The sequence below is a fragment of the Malaclemys terrapin genome, chromosome 9 (genome assembly GCF_027887155.1).
Source record: "Malaclemys terrapin pileata isolate rMalTer1 chromosome 9, rMalTer1.hap1, whole genome shotgun sequence".
NCBI lineage: Eukaryota > Metazoa > Chordata > Testudines > Emydidae > Malaclemys > Malaclemys terrapin.
In genome coordinates, this window is record NC_071513.1 from 29,040 (window position 1) to 51,397 (window position 22,358).

At 44.4% G+C, this 22,358-nt stretch overlaps 1 protein-coding gene across 4 annotated transcripts in view; it reads right to left on the reverse strand.

Annotated features, from left to right (window-relative positions):
* The window catches only part of GCNA (germ cell nuclear acidic peptidase), a 38,623-nt gene extending 16,771 nt beyond the window's left edge, over window positions 1-21,852 (reverse strand). Inside the window, exons 1-7 of one of the 4 annotated variants that reach the window (XM_054038916.1) lie at window positions 21,779-21,852; window positions 21,187-21,349; window positions 17,274-17,328; window positions 9,724-9,770; window positions 9,113-9,176; window positions 8,141-8,214; window positions 6,912-7,367 (exon numbers count right to left, since the gene is read on the reverse strand). In XM_054038916.1, the coding sequence (XP_053894891.1) occupies window positions 6,912-7,367; window positions 8,141-8,214; window positions 9,113-9,165 (583 nt within the window). In that variant the 5' untranslated portion in view covers window positions 9,166-9,176; window positions 9,724-9,770; window positions 17,274-17,328; window positions 21,187-21,349; window positions 21,779-21,852. Of the gene's footprint in view, window positions 1-6,911; window positions 7,368-8,140; window positions 8,215-9,112; window positions 9,177-9,723; window positions 9,771-17,273; window positions 17,329-21,186; window positions 21,421-21,617; window positions 21,681-21,732 lie in introns of those variants that run through there. The other 3 variants (XM_054038915.1, XM_054038914.1, XM_054038913.1) reach the window with 3 other exon arrangements.
* Window positions 21,853-22,358: the final 506 nt, after the last annotated feature.

The window sequence follows — 22,358 nt, forward strand, 5'->3', positions numbered from 1 at the left end:
CTGAAGTTCCCGCTACTGCCTCATCTGGAGATGAAGAGGAAGATGTCCCATGCAGCAGCCCTTCATCTACCACGTCTCCCTCTGTGAGGGCCTGCGGCACACAGTACTCAGGCTGCGCGGCCGGTGCGGGCTCAAGATGCGGCACCGTGGCCGGTACCGGGGTCACCACCGAACGATGAGGAGTGCTGGACGGTGCCTGCGCTGTTGGGAGCAAAGTCCCCGTCGGTGCCATTGTTTGACCAGGGGGTGCCGTGTCCCCTTGTGGCACACTCCTGTCAGACGGCGGTGCCGGTGGTGGTGGCATTAGCGGTGGTGCCGCAGACGTTGAGGAAACAGAAGCGGTTCATGAGCGGGGCCCGTACGCCTGACCCACTGACTGATGGTAGGCTCATGGCGTCCAGAATGGCCATTGTGGGGGCGGTTGCCACTGCTGCTGTTGGTGCCACTGTGGTGGGTACGGTTGGGCATTCGTACGCGAGGACGATAGCCTGCTCCTCGATCTGTTAGAGCGGTACGAGTCCGCCTCTGAGTCAGAAGTCTCTGAATATGAGGACATCGGAGGCACGCTATCCACTGTTGCCGGAGGGGGTGCTCGCACTGGCGCCTCTGACGCGGTGCTGCGTGGAGAGTGCATCGCCGGTTTGCCCCTAGTGTGGTAATGGGGCCGAGCAGTAGCTGGAGGTTCTCTGCACCGGTGCAGCAATGCCGGCATCAGGAGGCTCAAGAGGTCTGATGCGGCCTCGAACGCCTCCGGCATCGATGGGAGGCACACATCGTCCATCATGTCCGGGGATCTATGCCGTTCTGGACTCGACCTTGCCCTCTCTGGGGCGGGAGTCAACGGGATGGCCGGATGGGTCTGCGGCGCGAGTTGTCCTGTAACACTCGTGGACGGCGCCAGACCTTTAGAGTCCCGATGGGGAGATTGTTCCCTCAGCGGCCTGTTCTTTTTAACCGGCACTGGTGATTGAGAGCGGCGTCTTGTAGAAGATGGTTTCTTATGCGCCGACTCTCTCCGGTGCCGGGGTTTCGGGGCCTTGGCTTCATGACTTATCTCCAGTGCCAGGGCACTGCGCACCGAGGATGAAGTGCTGGGTGCCGGCTCGGAAGGCCCGGGATCCGATTGCGGCCGCAGTGCCGCCTCCATTAGGAGGACTTTAAGTCTCTGCTCTCTATCTTAGAGTCCTGGGGTGAAAAGCCCTGCAGACAGTGCACCTATCCCTTTGATGGGTCTCTCCGAGGCACCGTAAGCACGAAGAGTGCGGGTCACTCTTCGGCATAAATTTCCCGCAGTCCCAACAGAGTTTGAACCCTGGGGACCCGGGCATGCCCCAGCGGGGCGATGAAAAAGTTGGGGAAAACCCCCCAACTAATATCTAGCTAGCTAACACTAACAACCAACTAATTAATTAACTATTTACAAGAACTACAGAACACTGCCACGATTGCTGAAGAGCAAGCGAAGTTTCAGCTAGCCGTCACCGGCGGTAAGAAGGAACTGAGGGGGTGGGGGGTCGGCTGGCCCCTATATACAGCGCCATGAGGGCGCCATTCCAGGGGACGCCAGAGCCAACCCTACGGATGCTGCTATAGTAAAATCTTCAGGCTGGCGTGCACGCGGCGCGCACACACCTGCTTGGAATGGACATGAACAATCACTCGAAGAAGAATGGAACATTCTTACAAACTGCATCTGGGTTCTTCCTCCAATTTAACAATATGACAACTTCTTGTGGAATCTGAACTGGCATGTCTATGTGATGTCTCCTTAGGCAACAGGTGGATTTCAACCACCCTTGCAAATAATGTAGGCACAGTCTGGCATCTCGAATCACAAATGTGAAGAGACCATATGGCCTAACATTCTTATCAGCATACGTGGGTTTCTCTGACTGATTTATGGTCTGACACAGTGTCAAACTTGATTCAGATAGAGTCTGTGAAGAGTTACACAGGGATCTCACAAAACTGGGTGACTGGGCAACACAATGGTGATGAAATTCAATGTTGATAAATTCAAAGTAATGCACATTGGAAAACAATCCCAACTAACCATATAAAATGACAGGGTCTAAATGAGCTGTTACCACTCAAGAAAGATCTTGGAGTCATTGTGGATAATTCTCTGAAAACATCCACGCAACGTGCAGTGGAAATAAAAAAGCAAACAGAATGTTGGGAATCATTAGGAAAGGGATAGATAAAAAGACAGAAAATATAATGCCTCTATATAAATCCATGGTATGCCCATATCTTGAATACTGCATGCAGATCTGGTTGCCCCATCTCAAAAAAGGAATTGGAAAAGGTACAGAAAAGGGCAACAAAAATTATTAGGGGTATGCAACAGCTTCCATATGAGGAGATATTAATAAGACTGGGACTTTTCAGCTTGGAAAAGAGGCGACTAAGGGGGGATATGATAGAGGTCTATAAAATCATGACTGGTGTGGAGAAAGTAAATAAGTGTTATTTACTCCTCCTCATAACACAAGAACTAGGGATCACCAAATTAAATTAATAGGCAGCAGGTTTAAAGCAAAAGGAAGTATTTCTTCACACAACACAGTCAACCTGTGCAACTCTTTGCCAGAGAATATTGTGAAGGCCAAGACTATTACAAGGCTCAAAAAATAACTATGCAAGTTCATGGACGATAGGTCCATCAATGGTTATTAGCCAGGATGGGCAGGGATGCTGTCCCTAGCCTCTGTTTGCCAGAAGCTGGGAATGGGCGACAGGGAATGGATCACTTGATTATCTGTTCTGTTCATTTCCTCTGAAGCACCTGGCATTGGCCACTGTCGGGAGACAAGATACTGGGCTAGATGGACCTTTGGTTTGACCAGTATGCCGTTCTTATGGCTAGCAGAACCCCTATAAATTTTATCTTCTGAATCAGCACAAATGAAGATTTCTTTGTTGATACCGAGCTCCAAAGCAGCAAAGGTCTGTACAAAGTGACATGTACTGTTTGTGACTTGCTGAGAAGAATTTAATCTAATCACATCAGCCACACCATCAGGGGCTCGTTCACCTGCACATCTACCAATGTGATATATGCCATCATGTGACAGCAATGCCCCTCCGCCATGTACATTGGCCAAACCGGACAGTCTCTACGCAAAAGAATAAATGGACATAAATCAGATGTCAAGAATTATAACATTCAAAAAACCAGTCGGAGAACACTTCAACCTCCCTGGACACTCAATTACAGACCTAAAAGTTGCAATTCTTCAACAACAAAAACTTCAAAAACAGACTCCAACAAGATAGATAGAAATTCCATGCTTGAATAATATGAGTATAGCAGTAGGAATATACTACTGACCAGGATGGTGATAGTGATTGTGAAATGCTTAGGGTGATTAGGCTATAAAAATAGAGTTTCAACTATCCTCATACTGACTGGGTGAATGTCATCTCAGGATGGGGTGCAGAGATAAAATTTCTAGACATCATTAATGACTGCTTCTTGGAGCAACTTGTCCTAGAACCCACAAGGGGAGAGGTAAAGAGTCCAGTGGAGGGCAACAAAAATGATTAGGGAGTTAGAGCACTTGACTTATGAGGAGAGGCTGAGGGAACTGGGATTGTTTAGTCTGCAGAAGAGAAGAATGAGGGGGGATATGATAGCTGCTTTCAACTACCTGAAAGGGGGTTCCAAAGAGGATGGATCTAGACTGTTCTCAGTTGTACCTGATGACAGAACAAGGAGTAATGGTCTCAAGTTGCAGTTGGGGAGGTTTAGGTTGGATATTAGGAAAAACTTTTTCACTAGGAGGGTGGTGAAGCACTGGAATGGGTTACCTAGGGAGGTGGTGGAATCTCCTTCCTTAGAGGTTTTTAAGGTCAGGCTTGACAAAGCTCTGGCTGGGATGATTTAGTTGGGAATTGGTCCTGCTTTGAGCAGGGGGTTGGACTAGATGACCTCCTGAGGTGAAGGTCACCCTGGTCATTTGTCCAATCATCCACTTCTTGTAAGCTTCTTTTTTGCGTTTAAGGTCAGCAAGGATTTCACTGTTAAGCCAAGCTGGTCGCCTGCCATATTTACTGTTCTTTCTACACGTTGGGATGTTTTTTTCCTGCAACCTCAATAAGGATTCTTTAAAATACAGCCAGCTCTCCTGGACTCCTTTCCCCCTCATGTTATTCTCCCAGGGGATCCTGCCCATCAGTTCCCTGAGGGAGTCAAAGTCTGCTTTTCTGAAGTCCACGGATTCGTCTCCCCATACAGCGATCAGATCCTGTACCTCACATTCAGTCCATGCTGGAGCTCTTTTGTGATTCTGGGACTCCATCATGGTCACCTCTGCTGATGAGATCTGCACTCACCTGCAGATTGCCATGCTGGCCAAACAGGAAATGAGATTCAAAAATTCACGGGCCTTTTCCTGTCTACCTGGCCAGTGCATCTGAGTTGAGAGCGCTGTCCAGAGCGGTCACAATGGAGCACTCTGGGATAGCTCCTGGAGGCCAATACCATCAAATTGCGACCACATTACCCCAAATTCGACCCGGCAAGGTTGATTTCAGCGCTAATCCCCTCGTCGGGAGAGGAGTACAGAAATCTATTTTAAGAGCCCTTTTAAATCGAAAAAATGGCCGAGTTGTGTGGACAGGTGCAGGGTTAACACTGCTAAATTTGACCCAAACTCATAGTGTAGACCAGGGCTAAGTAGTATTACAAGGGACTTTAACCTAGGTGTGGGTTCTTTAACCCAAGGATTCATTAACCACTTCAAGAATCTTTGTACTATATCATGGCTAAATGAAGTCTTTGCTCAATTAAGCTGTGTGAGCTGGAGATGGCTGCAAGATGTACTTTTTCTGACAATATGAGAGAGGCCCAGGAATTTCAAATGAACTATGTATTCAGGTATAGAGTGAACAGCAGCTGAAGCTGGGCTATGTTAATGGCAGGTGCCCACAAAGAACATTTTCCACTTATGATCATAACAAAGGCAAGTTGACTGTTTCCCGAAGTTTAATAGAATCCCCTGTACCTTCCCTCCAACCCAACAAACAGACCATATACAGATCTGTCAAAGTCTTATGGAGTGGAGACAGGAGTACCGCCAGCTTTTCTGATGTCCTAGGCGGTGGAAGGTCCCACCCCGAAATGTCGCCCCCTACAGAGGCGGTGGAAGGTCACGCCGCTGAAATACCGCCGTGGTCACCACCCCCCAAACTGTAGTGCCCTAGGCGACCGCCTAGGTCACCTAATGGGTTGAGCCGGCCCTGAGTGGAGAGAGTCTAGAAATACAACCTCTTCTACATCAACAGGTCTGGAATTGCAGAGAGACACCGATAAATCCTTTGTGATAGGAACAGAAGATCTGAGAACTACTGTTGTCTCACTCAGGCCCCACAAATTAGAATAATTTTGGCTTGGTCTTGTTTGATTTTCCTAAGAACTCTATGAATTAGAGGAATTGTGTGTAGAACAAAGAAGTCTTACTCCCTATTCTAAAAGAAAACACCTTCAAGATGAACTGGTTGCCTGTCCTATTTTGGAGCTCAACATGATATTTGGAGATGTGTCTTGTTGCAAACAGGTCTGTTTCCAGATACATCCACAGTAAGTGTATGTTTGCTACCAAGTTCTTGAGCAACTACTTCTGCTGATCATGTAGGTTTCTGCTCATCAATCTGCAAGTATGTAGGCAGAAAGCTATAGAATCAATGTAGTGTACTATGCACCACTCCCACAGAACTATAACCTTTCTGTCCATCTGGCTGAAATGTGGTCTCCCCAGCTTGTAGTAGTAGTATCAGTAAGTATTTGAACCACTGTGCCCTGTGATTGGGGAGAAAGGACCCTATATGAATAGACAGCAATAGAAATACTAACTACATCCAAAGATTTGACAAGCTCTTCCAGTTGACAATTAAAGGGGACTGTTCCCTCAGTACTCAAGAGCGTGTAGCAGATCCAAACGAGACCATGCTAGTGCAAGAAGTTTCCCTTCAACTGTTTTGGGAGAAGGCTCCTTTTGTGGCTGCCTTTCTTCAGTCCTTTTAAATTCAGGGTAATACCTAAGAGAAGGCCAATATGACTGCATTGCTCGTGGTGGCACCTCCAATCTTGCCAGTATCCTCTAGAGAATTCCCCATCATAGCCCCTGGGTGAGAGAAGCTGATCTTGTGTGCCATTTGCCTTTATCTGTTAACTTTAAGGGTACACTGCAGATATCTATTTTAAGGGCTTTTGAAGAGGAGAGGGTATAGATTTGCTTAAGTTATAGTTGGTTAATAATAAGCGGGTTAGTTCTGATTTGTGAATTCTTGACAAAACTAAAAATACATCTTGAAACAGAAGCATCTTAGAACACAGAATAGGTGCAGAATTATAACTCTAAATAACTATACAGCTTAACACCTGATCTTTAATATCTGACTGCTCTAATTTAAATAATGACAGGTTTCAGAGTAGCAGCCGTGTTAGTCTGTATCTGCAAAAAGAACAGGAGCCTCAAGTACTCCTGTTCTAATGTAAAGGAGTTTAATTATCATTTAAATGAATTTTGAATGTCAATTCCTGTCATACTTGTAGGAAACTGATTTTCATTTTTTAGTTAGCTTTGATTTTGTTGAAAGTTTAAAATGAAATTCCAAACTAAAAATCTATTACTGAAGCTTAAAATTTATTATAACTATGAAAATAATGGACAAAAATAAAGAATTTTAGTTCCTTGATCATTTAAATTTAGGGGAACTACAATTCTCTGCATGCTCATTTCATTGATATGTCTGAACATTCTGCAAAAACGAGTCATAAGTCCTGTTTATGTCAGAAGCACAACACATTTTTAAAACTATGCAGTTAATACTGCCAGCCATTTGCACAAGATACTTCATGAATAAATATGATTAAGAATACAGAAATAAAGAACGACTTCTCCTACCTGTGGTGGCTGATTGGGATAGAGTGGTTTTGTTTGAAGTTAAACTTGGAGTCAGTGGTATGCTTCGCTTCTTTATCCGCTCTATTAAAGATTCAAATTCATCCTCTGAGCTGTCTTGCCCTAATGCTGCACTATGTCGTAGTGCCATGGTCTGCGGGTTGTTCCGTGCACGCTCCTCCCAATCTCTCTCTTTCCCATCAAAAGATGAATTTGGACTATATTTGGAAATATCAAACTCTTTCTGTTTTTGTGAAGGAGTTTGCTCTATGTGTTGCAGGTTGTCCTTCAAGCCCCTCGCTTCAATTTCTTGGCAGTGGTCAGACCATGTACTTTTTATGAAAACAGAATCATCATGTTTACTGTCACTTAAAATCTCTGGATACAGCCATTCCTGAGAGTAAGTGTTTTCCTTTCTAGAAGTCACTGGCTTCTTCTGGGTCTGAACATTCTTCACTGCTACAATTCAAAAAGAAAAATTCAAAGACTTCAGCATTTATGTTTTAATGCAAGTTAATTAGATCCTTTGGAAAACATGAAAACACCAGGCAGAGAAAGGAATCTTAGCAACTTCCTCCAACCCATGCTCATTCACACCTAGGATCACACTACTTCCAATTGCACTGCAGACAATAAACAATAAAAAAGGTATGTATGTGGGGTCTACATTGTGCCAGCAAAAGGGGTTTAAGTCAGTCTGATACAAGATAAGAATAGCTAGAGAACACTTTATTACAGCCACTCTTTCTGGTAAAAGAAAGCTTCTGCAGTTATGCACACATAAGAGTTTGTATTTAGCTGATTATATGGTCAATTTTAGGCCTTAAAAATGCAGCATGTGAAAGGGCACTGAAGGGAAATGAGAGAAGACTTGCCTTTGGCAGCTGGATTCTCTTATAAGTAAAAGATTCAAATGGAAAGGATTTTAAAGAGTACCACAAGTGAAGATATTGATATCCCAGTGTTAAAACAAGCATAACAGGAAGGAAGAGGAAAAAGGGAAGGATCATATGGAGGAATGGGAAATTGAGAATGAGGAAGGAGAGAATTAATCCAGCAAAAAGCAAACAGAATTGAACCTGTCCTGTTATCTTACCCTACAAGGGACCAAACTTTTCCAAAGCTATGTCTGTGCTCTTCCTAAAGAATAATGGTGAGCTCTGAACAATAAGCATTCTTTCTCCACCCAGCTAAAACTCTTGTCCCCTCTTTGTTGCTGGATGGCTACTTACCCTTCTTGGTTGTCTCATTCTTTCTTGTAAAATCGGAGAAGTCTTCCCTGGAGACAATGAGGATTTCATTCAAACTGTAGAGAAACAATAAAATGAGGCAAAGGAAGCCAGGAATGATTTTTGTCTTGATATAGGTAAAGCTGACAATAAAGCAGCCTGGTACAGTGTTCTAATTTATTCACTGGAAACATCCATTACTACCAAAGAACTCTCTCAATGTAACTTTTCATTGTCAGTTACATTTTGTCAGTATTTTATCATTAAACTTCTAAGCAAAAGACAGAACTCCATTTCAAGAATCATGGGCTATTTTGTAAGTTCAGTGCTACAGTAGGATGAGAACATGCTTGCAAACTAAGTTCAGATATTGAAATAGACCATTATCCCTCATTCTTGTTACTGGATAAAATGATACAGATAGGGAAACTTAAAGATAGAATTTATAAAATTCTGCTTAGAAATCACACTGTTGACCAAAAAAGTTGCCTTTAATGTGAAAGATGCAAAGCTGTCAGTACTGTTAAATCCTTGATCCATAAAAATCCACAGAGTACAGGCTGCTACATTGCAAACCTCCACACTCCACTCCCACTAATCTGCCTCATTCCTAATCTGCAGGAATCATGTTTTACATTTTAAAAGTGCTGTAAAATCTTTAGTTTTAAAAAAAGCCTTATGAGTTATTAATCTTCATTTTACAGTGGGAAAACTAAGGAACAGGGAAGAGAAGCAATGTGACCAAGACCACACATGGAATGAGCAGCAGAGCCAGGATTAGAACTCAGAATGTTGACTTCTAAACCTGTGCCCAATCCTCCAGACAATGACGATACCCCATGCAAATGAGAGAGGATCTAATTCATTTTTCCATATTCAAAATAACTCATTAATGGGACATTTTGGCTGCCATGGATTAGACAAAAAAGTCTCTCTCTGACTAACTATAGACAATTCAATAATTCCAGGACCCACCTGCTATTTTGTTTCTTAGAGACTTGATGTGCTAGGAATTTTGGAGTCTTCATTCTAGATAAAACTAAATCAGAATGTGAGAGAATTACATTACAGGAAATTTATTTTAGCTTTCTAAAAGTGATCCCATTCCATGCCTTAAGGGCATATATGGACAAAAATCGTTACAACTGTTATATTACCAATAGTATCCAAATGTCTCTAGAGCAAGGACCCTACTTAATCTCACAATTAAAATTCTCAGCTCTTCAGAGCAGAAGCAGCTCTTTGGCTACCCTCTCCCTCATCATTCAACCCTTGCCATGCCTTAAGACTTGGGAGAAAGAATAAGCTTTGCAACAAAGATTCACTGTAAAAAGGTATTCCAGAAGGAATTCATATTCTTGCAGCTATGAGGAATACATCCTCTCTACACTCATTGAGAAAGCAAGATTAACATTCTAACCACTCGTGGGTAAAAACCTCACTTCTTCGGATGCATGAGGTTTTTACCCACGAAAGCTTATGCCCAAATAAATCTGTTAGTCTTTAAGGTGCCACCAGACTCCTTGTTGTTTTTGTAGATACAGACTAACACGGCTACCCCCTGATTCTAACCACTCTTTACTTACATATTTCAAATTCTTCATCACTACTGGAAGAAAAGGGCAGAAGAGAGCTGCAAAATAAAGCACAAAACAGATGTGAGGAAGACAGTCACTTCAGAGGCGAGGAAGTTACTCACCTTGTGCAAGAACAATGGCTCTTTGAGATGTGTCACCCTATGGAAGCTCCACTGTAGGTGTTATCTGCACCCCAGAGCCTCTAATCAGAGATTTTAGGTAGCTGTGTCCGTTCAGCCTGAACATGCACTCTCCCTTCCTTGACGCTAACTAGCGCTGTGCAGGCGAACCACCCTCAGTTCCTTCTCTACTGCAGAGCCCCTTGGTAAGAACTCCAAAGTAGAGGGGAGGAGGGCGAGTTGTGGAGCACCCATAGGGACACACATCTTGAAGAACCATTCTTACTGCACAAGATGAGTAACTTCCTCTTCTTCTTTGAGTAGTGTCCCTATGGGTGCTCCACTGTAGGCGACTCCACAGCAATATCCCCCATGGAGGGGTGGGGCTTCGGAGTAGAATCTGTTACTGATTATAGTATTGTGGAACCAAAGATGGCATCAAGGCATGTCCCAGGTAATTGTGTAGTGATCTGCAAAAGTATGGGCAGAAGCCTCGGTCACTGCCCTACAGATTTCTGAGATGGGGACATCTTTAACAAACATGCGCTATATGGAAATGCATCTTGTGGAGTGCATGTGGATTCCTGATGGAGGCAGCAGGTTATGTGCAAGGGGTAACAGTGGGTAATGCAGCTGGAGACCCATTTGGAGAGTATTTCCGCAAATGAAAGGAAGAGTTTGGGAGACTTACTGGGTATGAATGGGTATATGCCCAATGTGCGCAAAGTGGCTCTAGAGTCTCTCAGTGTGAAGGACTTAAACTCTTAAAAAAAAAAAAAAAATCTTTGTCAAAGGGGAGATCCTCCACTTTGGACTGCAAATCTTTGGGGATGCCGAGTGCCAGGAAGACTGGCTCATCATCACTGCAGTGGCAGTGGTGCGGGCTGCTGGATCAGCCATGTCCATGGATGCTTGTAGTGCCGTCCTAGACACCAACTGACCTTCAACGAGGACTAACTTGAAGTCCGCTCTCCTGTCCTCTGGTATATGGGAGGCAAATCAAAGAGCTTGTTGTAGTTGTCATGGTCATAGCTTGCAAGGAGGGCAGAGTAATTTGCGATTCTAAATTGTAGAGTAGAAGAGGTATAAACCTTGCGGTCCAGGAGGTCAAGGCATTTGAGGTCTTTGTCCTGCAGGGAGGGCCGGTAGTGTGGCTGCTTTATTCTCTGCGTCGCTGCATCCACAATAGAATTGGGTTGTGGGTGGGGAAAATAAGAAATCAACATCCTTCGCGGGCACGTAGTATTTATGTTCAGCTTTCTTGCATGTTAGTGGAATGGAGGCAGGGGTTTGCCAGAGAGTATCAGCTGGTTTTAGGAGAGCTTTGTTTATGGGTAGGCAGGAGCTGGTAAACCTGGGAAGGGTTCATAGCCCATGTCTTCAGGACGGGGTTCAGGAGCTCTAGGTGTTGATAGAGCTGGACGAGCTTGCGGTCTGGTAGAAGGGGCGCAAGGAGGAGCGGTGGCAGGAGCCGAGCATAGGTACCACTGAGGCCAGGTAGGAAAAGTTGGGTCCCGGCCACTGGGGGACAAAGTAGGGAAACTGAGGCTGATTCTTATGATGCCCCATGTCTTGGGGTACGTATGGCTCCGATGGAGGGGAAGACTCAGGCAGGGAGAACTCTGCCTGCTGCTGTGTGCTGTTCTCACTATCAGTGAAAGTATCCAGATCAGGTGATGAGAGCTGCTGTTCAAACAGTGAGTGCTCCGTGTCTAGGAGCGGAGAGTCAGGCTCAGGGGCCACAGAGATATCCTGCCGAGGCAGGAATTGTTGCTGCTCCCTAGGCTGGTGTGCTGCAGAACGTGAAGTGTGAGCGGCAGCCCGGAGTGATTTTAGTTTCACTTTTGCAGGAGCTGAGAGCCGGTGCCGACATTCTTGTTGGCACTGGGGTGGAACCCATTGTCAGCACCGGGTCCATTGTCGGTGCCGGGGGGGGGGGGGGGGGGGGACGACCAGTGCCGAGGAGAGCTTCCCACTGCAGGAAGTCGGGTCCTTGCTTTTCAGCCCTGTGTGAGTTGCTTGTGAAGTGCAGGGGCAGTCAGAGTTGCCTGCTTTCGGTGCTGACAGCACCAAGGGTAAAGACCCTGTGGAAGTTCTTTTACCCTTTTGAGTGTCTCTGACATTAGGGCTTTCTGCCTCTTCACGCGAGAGGGTGAAGCTGAGCTCCCGGTCAGTTCTGACCTGGCAGGGGAGCCTGAGAGAGAGGGTTCACTGCTCTTCTCCATAGGCGGCTGCAGAGCTTCTTGCCTCTTCGCGTGAGAGGGTGAAGCCATGCTCCCAATTGGTTCGGACCTGGCTGGGGAGCGAGAGAGAGAGGGTTTGCCATTGCCCATCTCCAGAGGCAGCGGCAGGGATTTCTGCATGAGAAGCATTTTCAGACGCAGGTCCTTATCATGACGAGCTCTAGTTTTGAGACTCGTGCAGTGGACACACTTGGCAGGGACATGTGTCTCACCGAGGCACTTCACACAATGTGAGTGTCCATCGGACCTTGGCATAAAGTCCTGATAGGAAGCACATTTCTTGAATCCTGAAGCCCCTGGCATTATTGCGCTAGGAGTGCCAGGGGAGAGTCTCTCAGCGGGAGACAAAGTAAAACAAACAAACAAACAAAAACACACTTTTTTTCTTCAAAACTAAGTAACTATTCTAAAGGAAGGGAAGCAACTGGGAAGTTACTAACTATTTCTAGGTTCTTTGTAATTGTTTCCTTCAGAAACCAGGGAAGAGGATCAGCACCGCCCCGAGTCCCGTCTTCAGCCAAGGCTGGTTGAGAAGGAACCGAGGGGGGTGCGGAACGCGCGCACTCAGGAAGACCCTAAAGACGCCACGAGAAAGCAGCGGAGTCCCGACCAGGCACTGCTACCGAAGATCTCCGATCAACTGCACCAGGACGCACCATCACCTAGAGTGGAGCACTCACAAGGACAGCACTCAAAGAAGAATTGAAGGCGGTTCACCAGTACAGAGCTAGTTAGCCTCGAGGAGGGGTGGGTGCACGTGTGGGCCGAACGTATACTGCTATCTAGAATCTCTGATTAGAGGGACAGGGGTGCTGACACACGTTCAGTGGAGCACCCATAAGGACACTCCTTGAAGAACTGATGGGCAGACAACACTACACAGATCAAGATCACAAATCGTCAGAAAATTTCAGTTTAAATTTTAGACAGGTATCACAGGTCTACAATTTTTGAAAAGTCGTCTGCTTCAGAGATAAAATGTGCTATTTATTATGTATTTTGATGTGCTGAATTCAAATATGACAATTAAAACAACTGATTGGCTACTGTTTCTAAGATATTTAAGTTTTTACATTTTATGTCTATGTATATTGTGTAGATAGAGTTTTAATCATAACTTGTAAACCTAGGTCTTTTCATGTGTTTATGGTTGCTTTACATGATATTTCACCTGTCCTGTTTATGTAACACTTTAAAAATCAGCAAAAGGGTTATATAAATAAAATGTATTATGAAACAAAAGGCAAAAAACTATTATGTACATAGTTTAGTCCTATTCAGTGTCTACACGGCGCTTCTTGGCTTGTCTCTTGTATTCATTAAATGGAGCATCTCTTGTCACTGTCCAGCAATAGTCTGCAAGCATTGATGGGCTCCATTTGCCCTGATAGCGTTTCTCCATTGTTGCAATGTCCTGGTGAAATCGCTCACAGTGCTCGTCGCTCACTGCTCCGCTGTTCGGTGGAAAAAAATCTAGATGAGAGTGCAAAAAATGTATCTTTAGTGACATGTTGCAACCAAGGCTTTTGTATGCCTTGAGGAGGTTTTCCCACCAACAACCTGTAGCTGTCTGCCTTGTTGTTTCTGAGAAAATTTATTGCCACTAACTGGAAGGCTTTCCATGCCATCTTTTCCTGACTGAAGAAGTTCACGAATCTGAGGACCAACAAAGACACCTTCTTTTATCTTAGCTTCACTTAACCTTGGAAATTTTCCACGGAGGTACTTGAAAGCTGCTTGTGTTTTGTCAATGGCCTTGACAAAGTTCTTCATCAGACCCAGCTTGATGTGGAAGGGTGGTAACAAAATCTTCCTTGATTCAACAAGTGGTGGATGCTGAACACTTTTCCTCCCAGGCTCCAATGACTGTCGGAGTGGCCAATCTTTCTTGATGTAGTGGGAATCTCTTGCATGACTATCCCATTCGCAGAGAAAACAGCAGTACTTTGTGTATCCAGTCTGCAGACCAAGCAAGAGAGCAACAACCTTCAAATCGCCACAAAGCTGCCACTGATGTTGGTCATAGTTTATGCACCTCAAAAGTTGTTTCATGTTGTCATAGGTTTCCTTCATATGGACTGCATGACCAACTGGAATTGATGGCAAAACATTGCCATTATGCAGTAAATCAGCTTTAAGACTCGTCTTCGATGAATCAATGAACAGTCTCCACTCATCTGGATCGTGAACGATGTTGAGGGATGCCATCACACCATCGATGTTGTTGCAGGCTACAAGATCACCTTCCATGAAGAAGAATGGGACAAGATCCTTTTGACGGTCACGGAACATGGAAACCCTAACATCACCTGCCAGGAGATTCCACTGCTGGAGTCTGGAGCCCAACAGCTCTGCCTTACTCTTGGGTAGTTCCAAATCCCTGACAAGGTCATTCAGTTCACCTTGTGTTATGAGGTGTGGTTCAGAGGAGGAGGATGGGAGATAATGTGGGTCCTGTGACATTGATGGTTCAGGACCAGAAGTTTCATCCTCTTCCTCGTCTGACTCAAGTGAGAATGATTCCGGTGCATCAGGCACCGGCAGTCCTTCTCTGTGGGGTACTGGGCGTATAGCTGATGGAATGTTTGGATAATGCACAGTCCACTTTTTCTTCTTTGACACACCTTTCCCAACTGGAGGCACCATGCAGAAGTAACAATTGCTGGTATGATCTGTTGGCGCTCTCCAAATCATTGGCACTGCAAAAGGCATAGATTTCCTTTTCCTGTTCAACCACTGGCGAAGATTTGTTGCACAAGTGTTGCAGCATATGTGTGGGGCCCACCTCTTGTCCTGAGCTCCAATTTTGCAGCCAAAATAAAGGTGATAGGCTTTCTTAACCATAGAGATTATACTGCGCTTTTGTGATGCAAAGGTCACTTCACCACAAACATAGCAGAAGTTATCTGCACTGTTCACACAAGTATGAGGTGTCTCTGCTCACTTTGGCTAAACAGAAATGTGTCCCTTTGCAAAATCAAACACTCACAAATAAGAGAGCACGACACTGTATGATTTCTAGAGCTGATATAGGGCAATTTGTTCAGCAGAGTGATGTAAGCTTCGTTATGATTGCATCATCCATGACTTCTAGGAACAACATGATGCAATTCATATCATGTATGATGCAATACCAACTTCAGATTGCATCATTCATTGTTTTGCCTAAAAAGCAAGTACTGTCCAAACCCAATCATGGATTTATTCACAGATCCAGTCAAAGATGTATTTTAGTAATTTCTGGTTTAAATTGAGATCCCTTCCCTTTATAGCTCACTTATCCTCCGCCATTCCCAAGTCAAGGGTCGTATATACTGACCCAATAGCATATCTTGAAAACTAGAGCCAATCAACAATTTTAAGCATCATTTTCGTTCTCAGTAATCCAGAATTAGTAAAGTTTGACTAAATTTATTTCAGAAGCATTTTGGCTGTAGAGCAGTGTATTCTGCAATTTTTTTCTCCTTTCAATCAGCTCCAATCAGTTATTTACATTTCAAATGGATTAAGAACTCCAACTGCTTATTTCTGAAGCTATAGAAAGAGAAAATGTTTCAAAGAAGATTTCAATATGGTTTAAGGGAAAATTTAATGTCACTCTCAGAAACCCTGCCAACATATGATAAGCTAAAAATTCAACCTGCTGCACACAAGAAGTCATAAGAAAGAACCAGGACCTCTTTGGGGAACAGTGGTCTCTATACCATCTTCTCCTAAACAGTAGGATGAGACATCCCCCAACCAAACAGCGCAATAGTCCAGGGTCCTCTGAGACAAATTAAAAAAAAAAATAAATAAAACCTCAACTAGAACCAGCAGTTAACCCAGTGGCATCCGCAAGCAAAACTCACCTTCCACAGTAACATCAGCTTCTGGCAAATGCTTGAGCAAACAGATAAGCCTTATTATACATCCTGACGGTTAACATAACCAGGCTATTATGGAACAAGGATGGGGAGAATAGGTTCAAAAGCCAAGTACTTCTTTTTGAGAAAAAGAGTAGAGCATTCTCTAAGCAAGGGAGGTCCTGCTTGAATGCCTCTGCTGATCATAACTATGGCAGTATGACATACAAAATGGTAAATGACTGCCTAGGAAGGAGTAATGCAGAAAGTGATTGGGTGGGTCACAGTGGACCATACGCTAAATATGAGTCAACAGTGAAACACTGTTGCAAAAAAACAAAAAAACCCAAAACCCCACACATCATTCTGGGATGTATTAGCAGGACTGTTGTAAGTAAAACACAAGAAGTAATTCTTCTGCTCTACTCCACGCTGATTAGGGCTCAACTTGAAGACTGTGTCCAATTCTGGGTGCCACATTTCAGGAAAGATGTGGACAAATTGGAGAATGTCCAGAGAAGAGCAACAAAAATGATTAAAGGCCTAGAAAACATAACCTATGAGGGAAGATTGAAAAATTGGGTTTGTTTAGTCTGGAAAAGAGAAGACTGAGAGGGGACATGATAACAGTTTTCAAGTACATAAAAGGTTGTTACAAGGAGGAGGGAGAAAAATTGTTGTTCTTAACCTATGAGAATACGACAAGAAGCAATGGGCTTAAATTGCAGCAAGGGAGGTTTAGGTTGGTCATTAGGAAAATCTTCCTAACTGTCAGGGTGGTTAAGCACTGGAATAATTTGCCTAGGGAGGTGGTGAAATCTCCATCATTGGAGATTTTTAAGAGCAGGCTAGACAAACATCTGTCAGGGATGGTCTAGATAATACTTAGTCCTGCCATGAGTGCAGGGGACTGGACTAGATGACCTCTCAAAGTCCATTACAGTCCTATGATTCTATGACATGGAAAGCGGCTCTCTCTCAAATAGGCAGCCCTTTACAGGTCAAAACCAACACCTTAAATCAGAGTATTTGGACTGAAATTCAGCCTGCTAGGTCTCATCTGTGCCCCAGTCTCTCACAAACATTGGATTTGGCATTCAAAGCCACTAGCTATTGTGTTCTGTATGTAAAAAACAAAACACAAATTCTCAGATTTAGGAAAAGGGATACAGAAGCTCTTCCAAACAGAAAAACAAGATCTTAAAGAAAAAATAAGAACAAGATAAAAATCTGTATAAAAGCAAGACAACTTATCTGCAGACAACTTTATCATCACATAGTAAAGACAATAAAATACAACTTTTGAACAGATGAGAGACCAGCCTTTTAATCTCTTATCAAAGTTTTCTCACCTGTCATCCTTCGTGCGCCAGCATTCTGCAGTCACTTTCTTTTTGGTCTTTATAACTGGAAACCGAAAACAGAACAGATCATCTTTCCAGATAGGATTGCACAAGGAGGGAAGCCTCAACAAGGTTAAAGTCAGGAGTTAATTATTTGTTTAACTGTAGTGCCTGGGAGACCTAGTCATAGGCAGGACCCCATCGTGCTAGGCACTGTACAAACACAGAACAGGGAAATCCCAGTTTAGAGAGGATATACTATCTAATCAGTCACTAATCTTCCACTCAGTAGCCACTTCCAACAGGATGGATTGATTTAAATCAAAGCAATTTAAATCAGCAAGCAAGAAACATTATTTAAATCAATTTTAATCTTGTTTTGCATTTGTACTTTTTAGTTATTTTCCTAAGGAAAGGCTGATTCTCATTAGTCGATTGCCAATAAAATATGTCAATTTGCAGCTAAAAATAGCCTTAATACATCATTCTGTTTCACTCTGTAGTTGCTTAACACTTCTGCCTTTGCTACATCATGAACAATTTTACCATCTCCATCTAGAACACTGTTAGGATTCCTTTCCTTCCTGATATATTTAAACTCTTTAACACAGTCAGCCATGGATTTTCCTCCCAATTTCTTTGGGTTCCCTTATCAAGTTTCTGCACTTCATAAATTCTCATTTATATTGATTGCTATCTATTGCACCTATTCCCCATTTGTAATATAGGTTTTTTAAGCACAGTGCTGGCAGTGCCAAGGTCAGTTTATAGAACCTAGAAGAAGGTTTTGTAGCTGAGGAAGACTGTTTAAGGGTCTGCATGAACCCCTGCCTGGTACCTCAAGCAGTTCAGCTGATTTCACCCAAAGAGATTCCCAACAGGAGGAAGGCCTGGAGTCTAAGGTGATATTCCCTAAGGGTTTACAGTGTGTAAGCCCAGTAATCATCATATCTGTCTGGGGGGTGCACTTCTCCCAGACTGCAGAGACAGTGGAATGGGCAACCTGAAAAAAACCCAAACAAAACAAAATACCTTATCCCAGGGCAGCAGGCACACTGTTTGAAGCCTTTTAGAGAGAGAGAGAGAGAGAGAGAGAGAGTGTGTGTGTGTGTAGGGGGGTGGGGGGGGTTTATTGACTGGTACACACCAAACAAGGGTAAGATTACCATAGTCTATACTGGGGGGGGGAGGGGGGAATGGAAATAACTAGAACTAGATACACTAAAGAATTACTCTATGACAGAATCAGACAGCTCTGAATTTCCTTGAAGCTGCAGTCTTTGGCAGATGACTTGAATTCCATGAGTGGAAATATGTAGATGTTCCCCATAATGTGTGTTCTCTTCCCTTTATCTCTGTGTCACTTACTTAGGCCCTGATCCTGCAGACAGTTACATAACATCAGTATGCTATATAAGTGAGTAGTCACATTAAATTTGATTGGACTACTCATGTAGCAATACTAGGAACTTCGACTGCAAACTTCCAAAGTAGACTCCTGTCATTATTATGTCTGCAAAGTACATTGCACGTTTTGGTGGCTCTGTTTGAATAAAACAAACTACACCTCTACCTCGATATAACGCTGTCCTCGGGAGCCAAAAAAATCTTACTGCGTTATAGGTGAAACCACGTTATATTGAACTTACTTTGATTCACAGCAGTGCGCAGCCCCGCCCCCCTGGAGCACTGCTTTACCGCGTTATATCCGAATTCGTGTTATATCGGGTCGCGTCATATCGAGGTAGAGGAGTATTAAAAACTGTTAAGGATGCTCAACTGAATATTGCACCATAATAGTGCCAGTAAATCTTTAGTTAAGTCCTCAGCCATCCTTTGCAATCTATAACCATTCTATTAATTTCAGATTTTTATACTGTCCCATCACAGAGTATGGGGTGGTCTCATTTCGCTTAACCGTGATTTTGCCTCTCCACATTACTTCACCCACCCCAAACATACTTCTACCCTCCACCTCCACTTAGTAAGTGCAACTTTTAACTGACTACATGAAGTAGATAGAAACTGATGTTTTCTAATTGTTCAGAATATTGAATTAGCATGGTGTTGCATTAGAAGGCACAGCTTTTTAGTAGATGTTAGTGTTGTGTTTGATAGAGGGAATTTAAGAGGAAATAATTTGTTGTAGTGAGTCATTTAGATTTGTAACACTGTTATTTAGGAGCTGCAAGTGCAGCAAGGTGTTTTGATGTACACAGTTGGAATGGAAATGTACAGAGGTTGCCCTGATATAAAAGTCATTTTTCTACAGTACCTCTCCCACTACACTATTTAGAATAAAATGCTATACAGTAGAACCTCAGTGTTACAAACACCAGCGTTACAAACTGATCAGTCAACCACACACCTCATTTGGAACTACAAGTATGCAATCAGGGAGCAGAGGAGACACACACACACAAAAAAAAAGGCAAATACAGTATAGTGTTAAATGTAAACTACTAAAAAAAATAAAAGGAAAGCAGCACTTTACTGCATAGCAAAGTTCATAGGATATCTCCATATATTATTATTATTAATATTACTATCTCCTAGAACTGGAAGGGACCCTGAAAGACCATCAATTTCAGCCCCCTGCCTTCACTAGCAGGACCAAGTACTGATTTTGCCCCAGATCCCTAAGTGGCCCCCTCAAGGACTGAACTCAGAACCCTGGGTTTAGCAGGCCAATGCTCAAACCACTGAGCTATCCCTCCCCCCTTTAAGTCAATGTTTAGTTGTAAACATCTGAAAGAACTATAACACTTTATTCATAGTTACGAATAACCTCCATTCCCGAGATGTTCTTAACTTGGAGGTTCTTCTGTACTTGCATGACATGTGCTTATTGTATGGCATAGGATGTCAGTTATACAATTAAGACACATTGATCTTTTTTGGTGTGTATAATACAATTGCTTACTGTTAAATTTGTCATTGGAAAATTGAATGTTAATAGTTATGTAGTTTTTTGTTTGGAAACCATGAACTTTAAAAGGTATTCTATTTTTATATAGGTTTAAGTAAAGGCACCTAGACAGACCTTCCCAAAACCCTTAGAAAATGTGGCACCTTAAAGACTAACAGATTTATTTGGACATAAGCTTTCATGGCTAAAAAAAACCTCACTTCTTCAGATGAACGAAAGCTTATGCACAAATAAATCTGTTAGTCTTTAAGGTGCCACCGTACTCCTTGTTGTTTTTGTGGATACAGACTAACACGGCTACCCCCTGATACTTAGAAAATGTGTACACTGCTATGGCAAACTACAAATAAAACGTAGGTATGTTTTATTTTGCTTCTTTACAAAAAGGCCTAAAAAGTTTTACTGTGTTATGCATGTGTTTTAAACATGCCTTCAGATTTTCTCCTTCAGACATAATTTACATCACTACCTGACATACAGTTATGTACAGCTTCTAAAATCTTCCCTCAGTCCAACTCTCTAATTGAATCATTTATTGTGTACAGAGCTGGTGTCTGCAGGATAAATCCACACAACAAAATACGAACACTACAGCATTAATCAAGTATCAGAGGGGTGGCCGTGTCAGTCTGAATCTGTAAAAAGCAACAGAGGGTCCTGTGGCACCTTTAAGACTAACAGAAGTATTGGGAGCATAAGCTTTCGTGGGTAAGAACCTCACTTCTTCAGATGCACTTCTTAAAGGTGCCACAGGACCCTCTGTTGCTTTTTACAGCATTAATGGTTTGGACTCACAATCAATCCCAGATCTTCTCCCACCTTTCAGGCTGCCCTCCCCCATGTTCCAGCTGTCACTCATGAGTTTCCTCTCCAACACACACTCGTCCCTCCCACCCCAACACCGAATCTCTTGCCCTCACTTCCTTCACAACTGCATCAGCCCCTCGCAAATTGGCAAGGTATGGGAAACATTAATCCTGCAAATTCACCTACTTTGCCCAGTCCCGTGGGGGGGGTTCCTTGTCCCCAAACAGGTGTTGCCTTGTCTGTCATCCTCGGTGTCAGAGGACAAGAGCAGCAGTCTCTGTACAGAGGCCCCATCAGGACCAAGGTTGGAAACCGGAGGGATGCTGACCAAGGGTCTGGGGGCTCCCAGCTGAAAGGGGAAAACAACAGAGAATGACCTAGGCCTAAAGCGAGCCCAGCTACTTCTCATGCCCGCACGGGGCCCGGCTCCGGCTCCCACTACTCCCTCAGGAGGGCCTGGCTCACGCCCGCGTCCCTGCCCTTCCCCCGCGATTTCCCGGCAGGGCCCGTCTCCGGCTCCCTCCCCCTCCGACTCCCCAGCTTCCCGCCCAGCGGGCCGGGCCCGGCTCGCGCCCGCGCCGTTCCTCGACAGCTCTTCACCCCCACAATTCCCTCACCCGGACGCGCTGCCTGGGCCCGCGCGCCATCCTCGCGTGGAATCCGCCGCTGCTACGTTCAAACCTCCCGCCCGCCCTTCAGTGCAGCGCCACCACGTCCGGGGCAGTACTTAACCCTGCCGCTCTGGTCGCGCATGCGCCAGGGGAAGCCCGAACTGCACCTCGAATCGCCGCAGCCCTCGCCCGCGCCCCGAAGAGCCCAGTGGGCGCAGCTGCTGCGACCCCGCCCGGAACCTGGCGCCAGCCCGGAGCCGGAACCGCCCCCAGCGCCAGCTCCCAGGGACCGTGGCCGCGCGCGCCCAGCGCATCTTCCCGCGCGGAGACCCGCTCCCGCCGGCGCCAGAGATTATAACAAAAACACGTTGTTTGCAGTGCTCTTTATTTGTAGTCATAAGATGTCTTTTTATTAGGCAGTTAGCTGGAAACAAAAGCCTGTTACAATAAGCAAAGCAGCAGTGAAAGCAGCAACGTCCCACGCCAGGAAAAAAGCTCAACGGGCACCCCCAGCAAGTCTCACCTATGCAGAGCACGCCACCCGTGAAAGTTAAGTGGGCAGTAGCCCACGAAAGCTTACGCTCTAATAAAGTTGTTAGTCTCTAAGGTGCCACCAGTACTCCTGTTCTTTTTTTAGTTCAGCTTTGTTTCAGGGGTAGTAACTTGCAGCAGCAATTCTTAAGGTGCTACCATCTTTTCATTTTTACGGGTTTAAACTAGGTAGTTTCAATTGTCCAAAGCTATAAG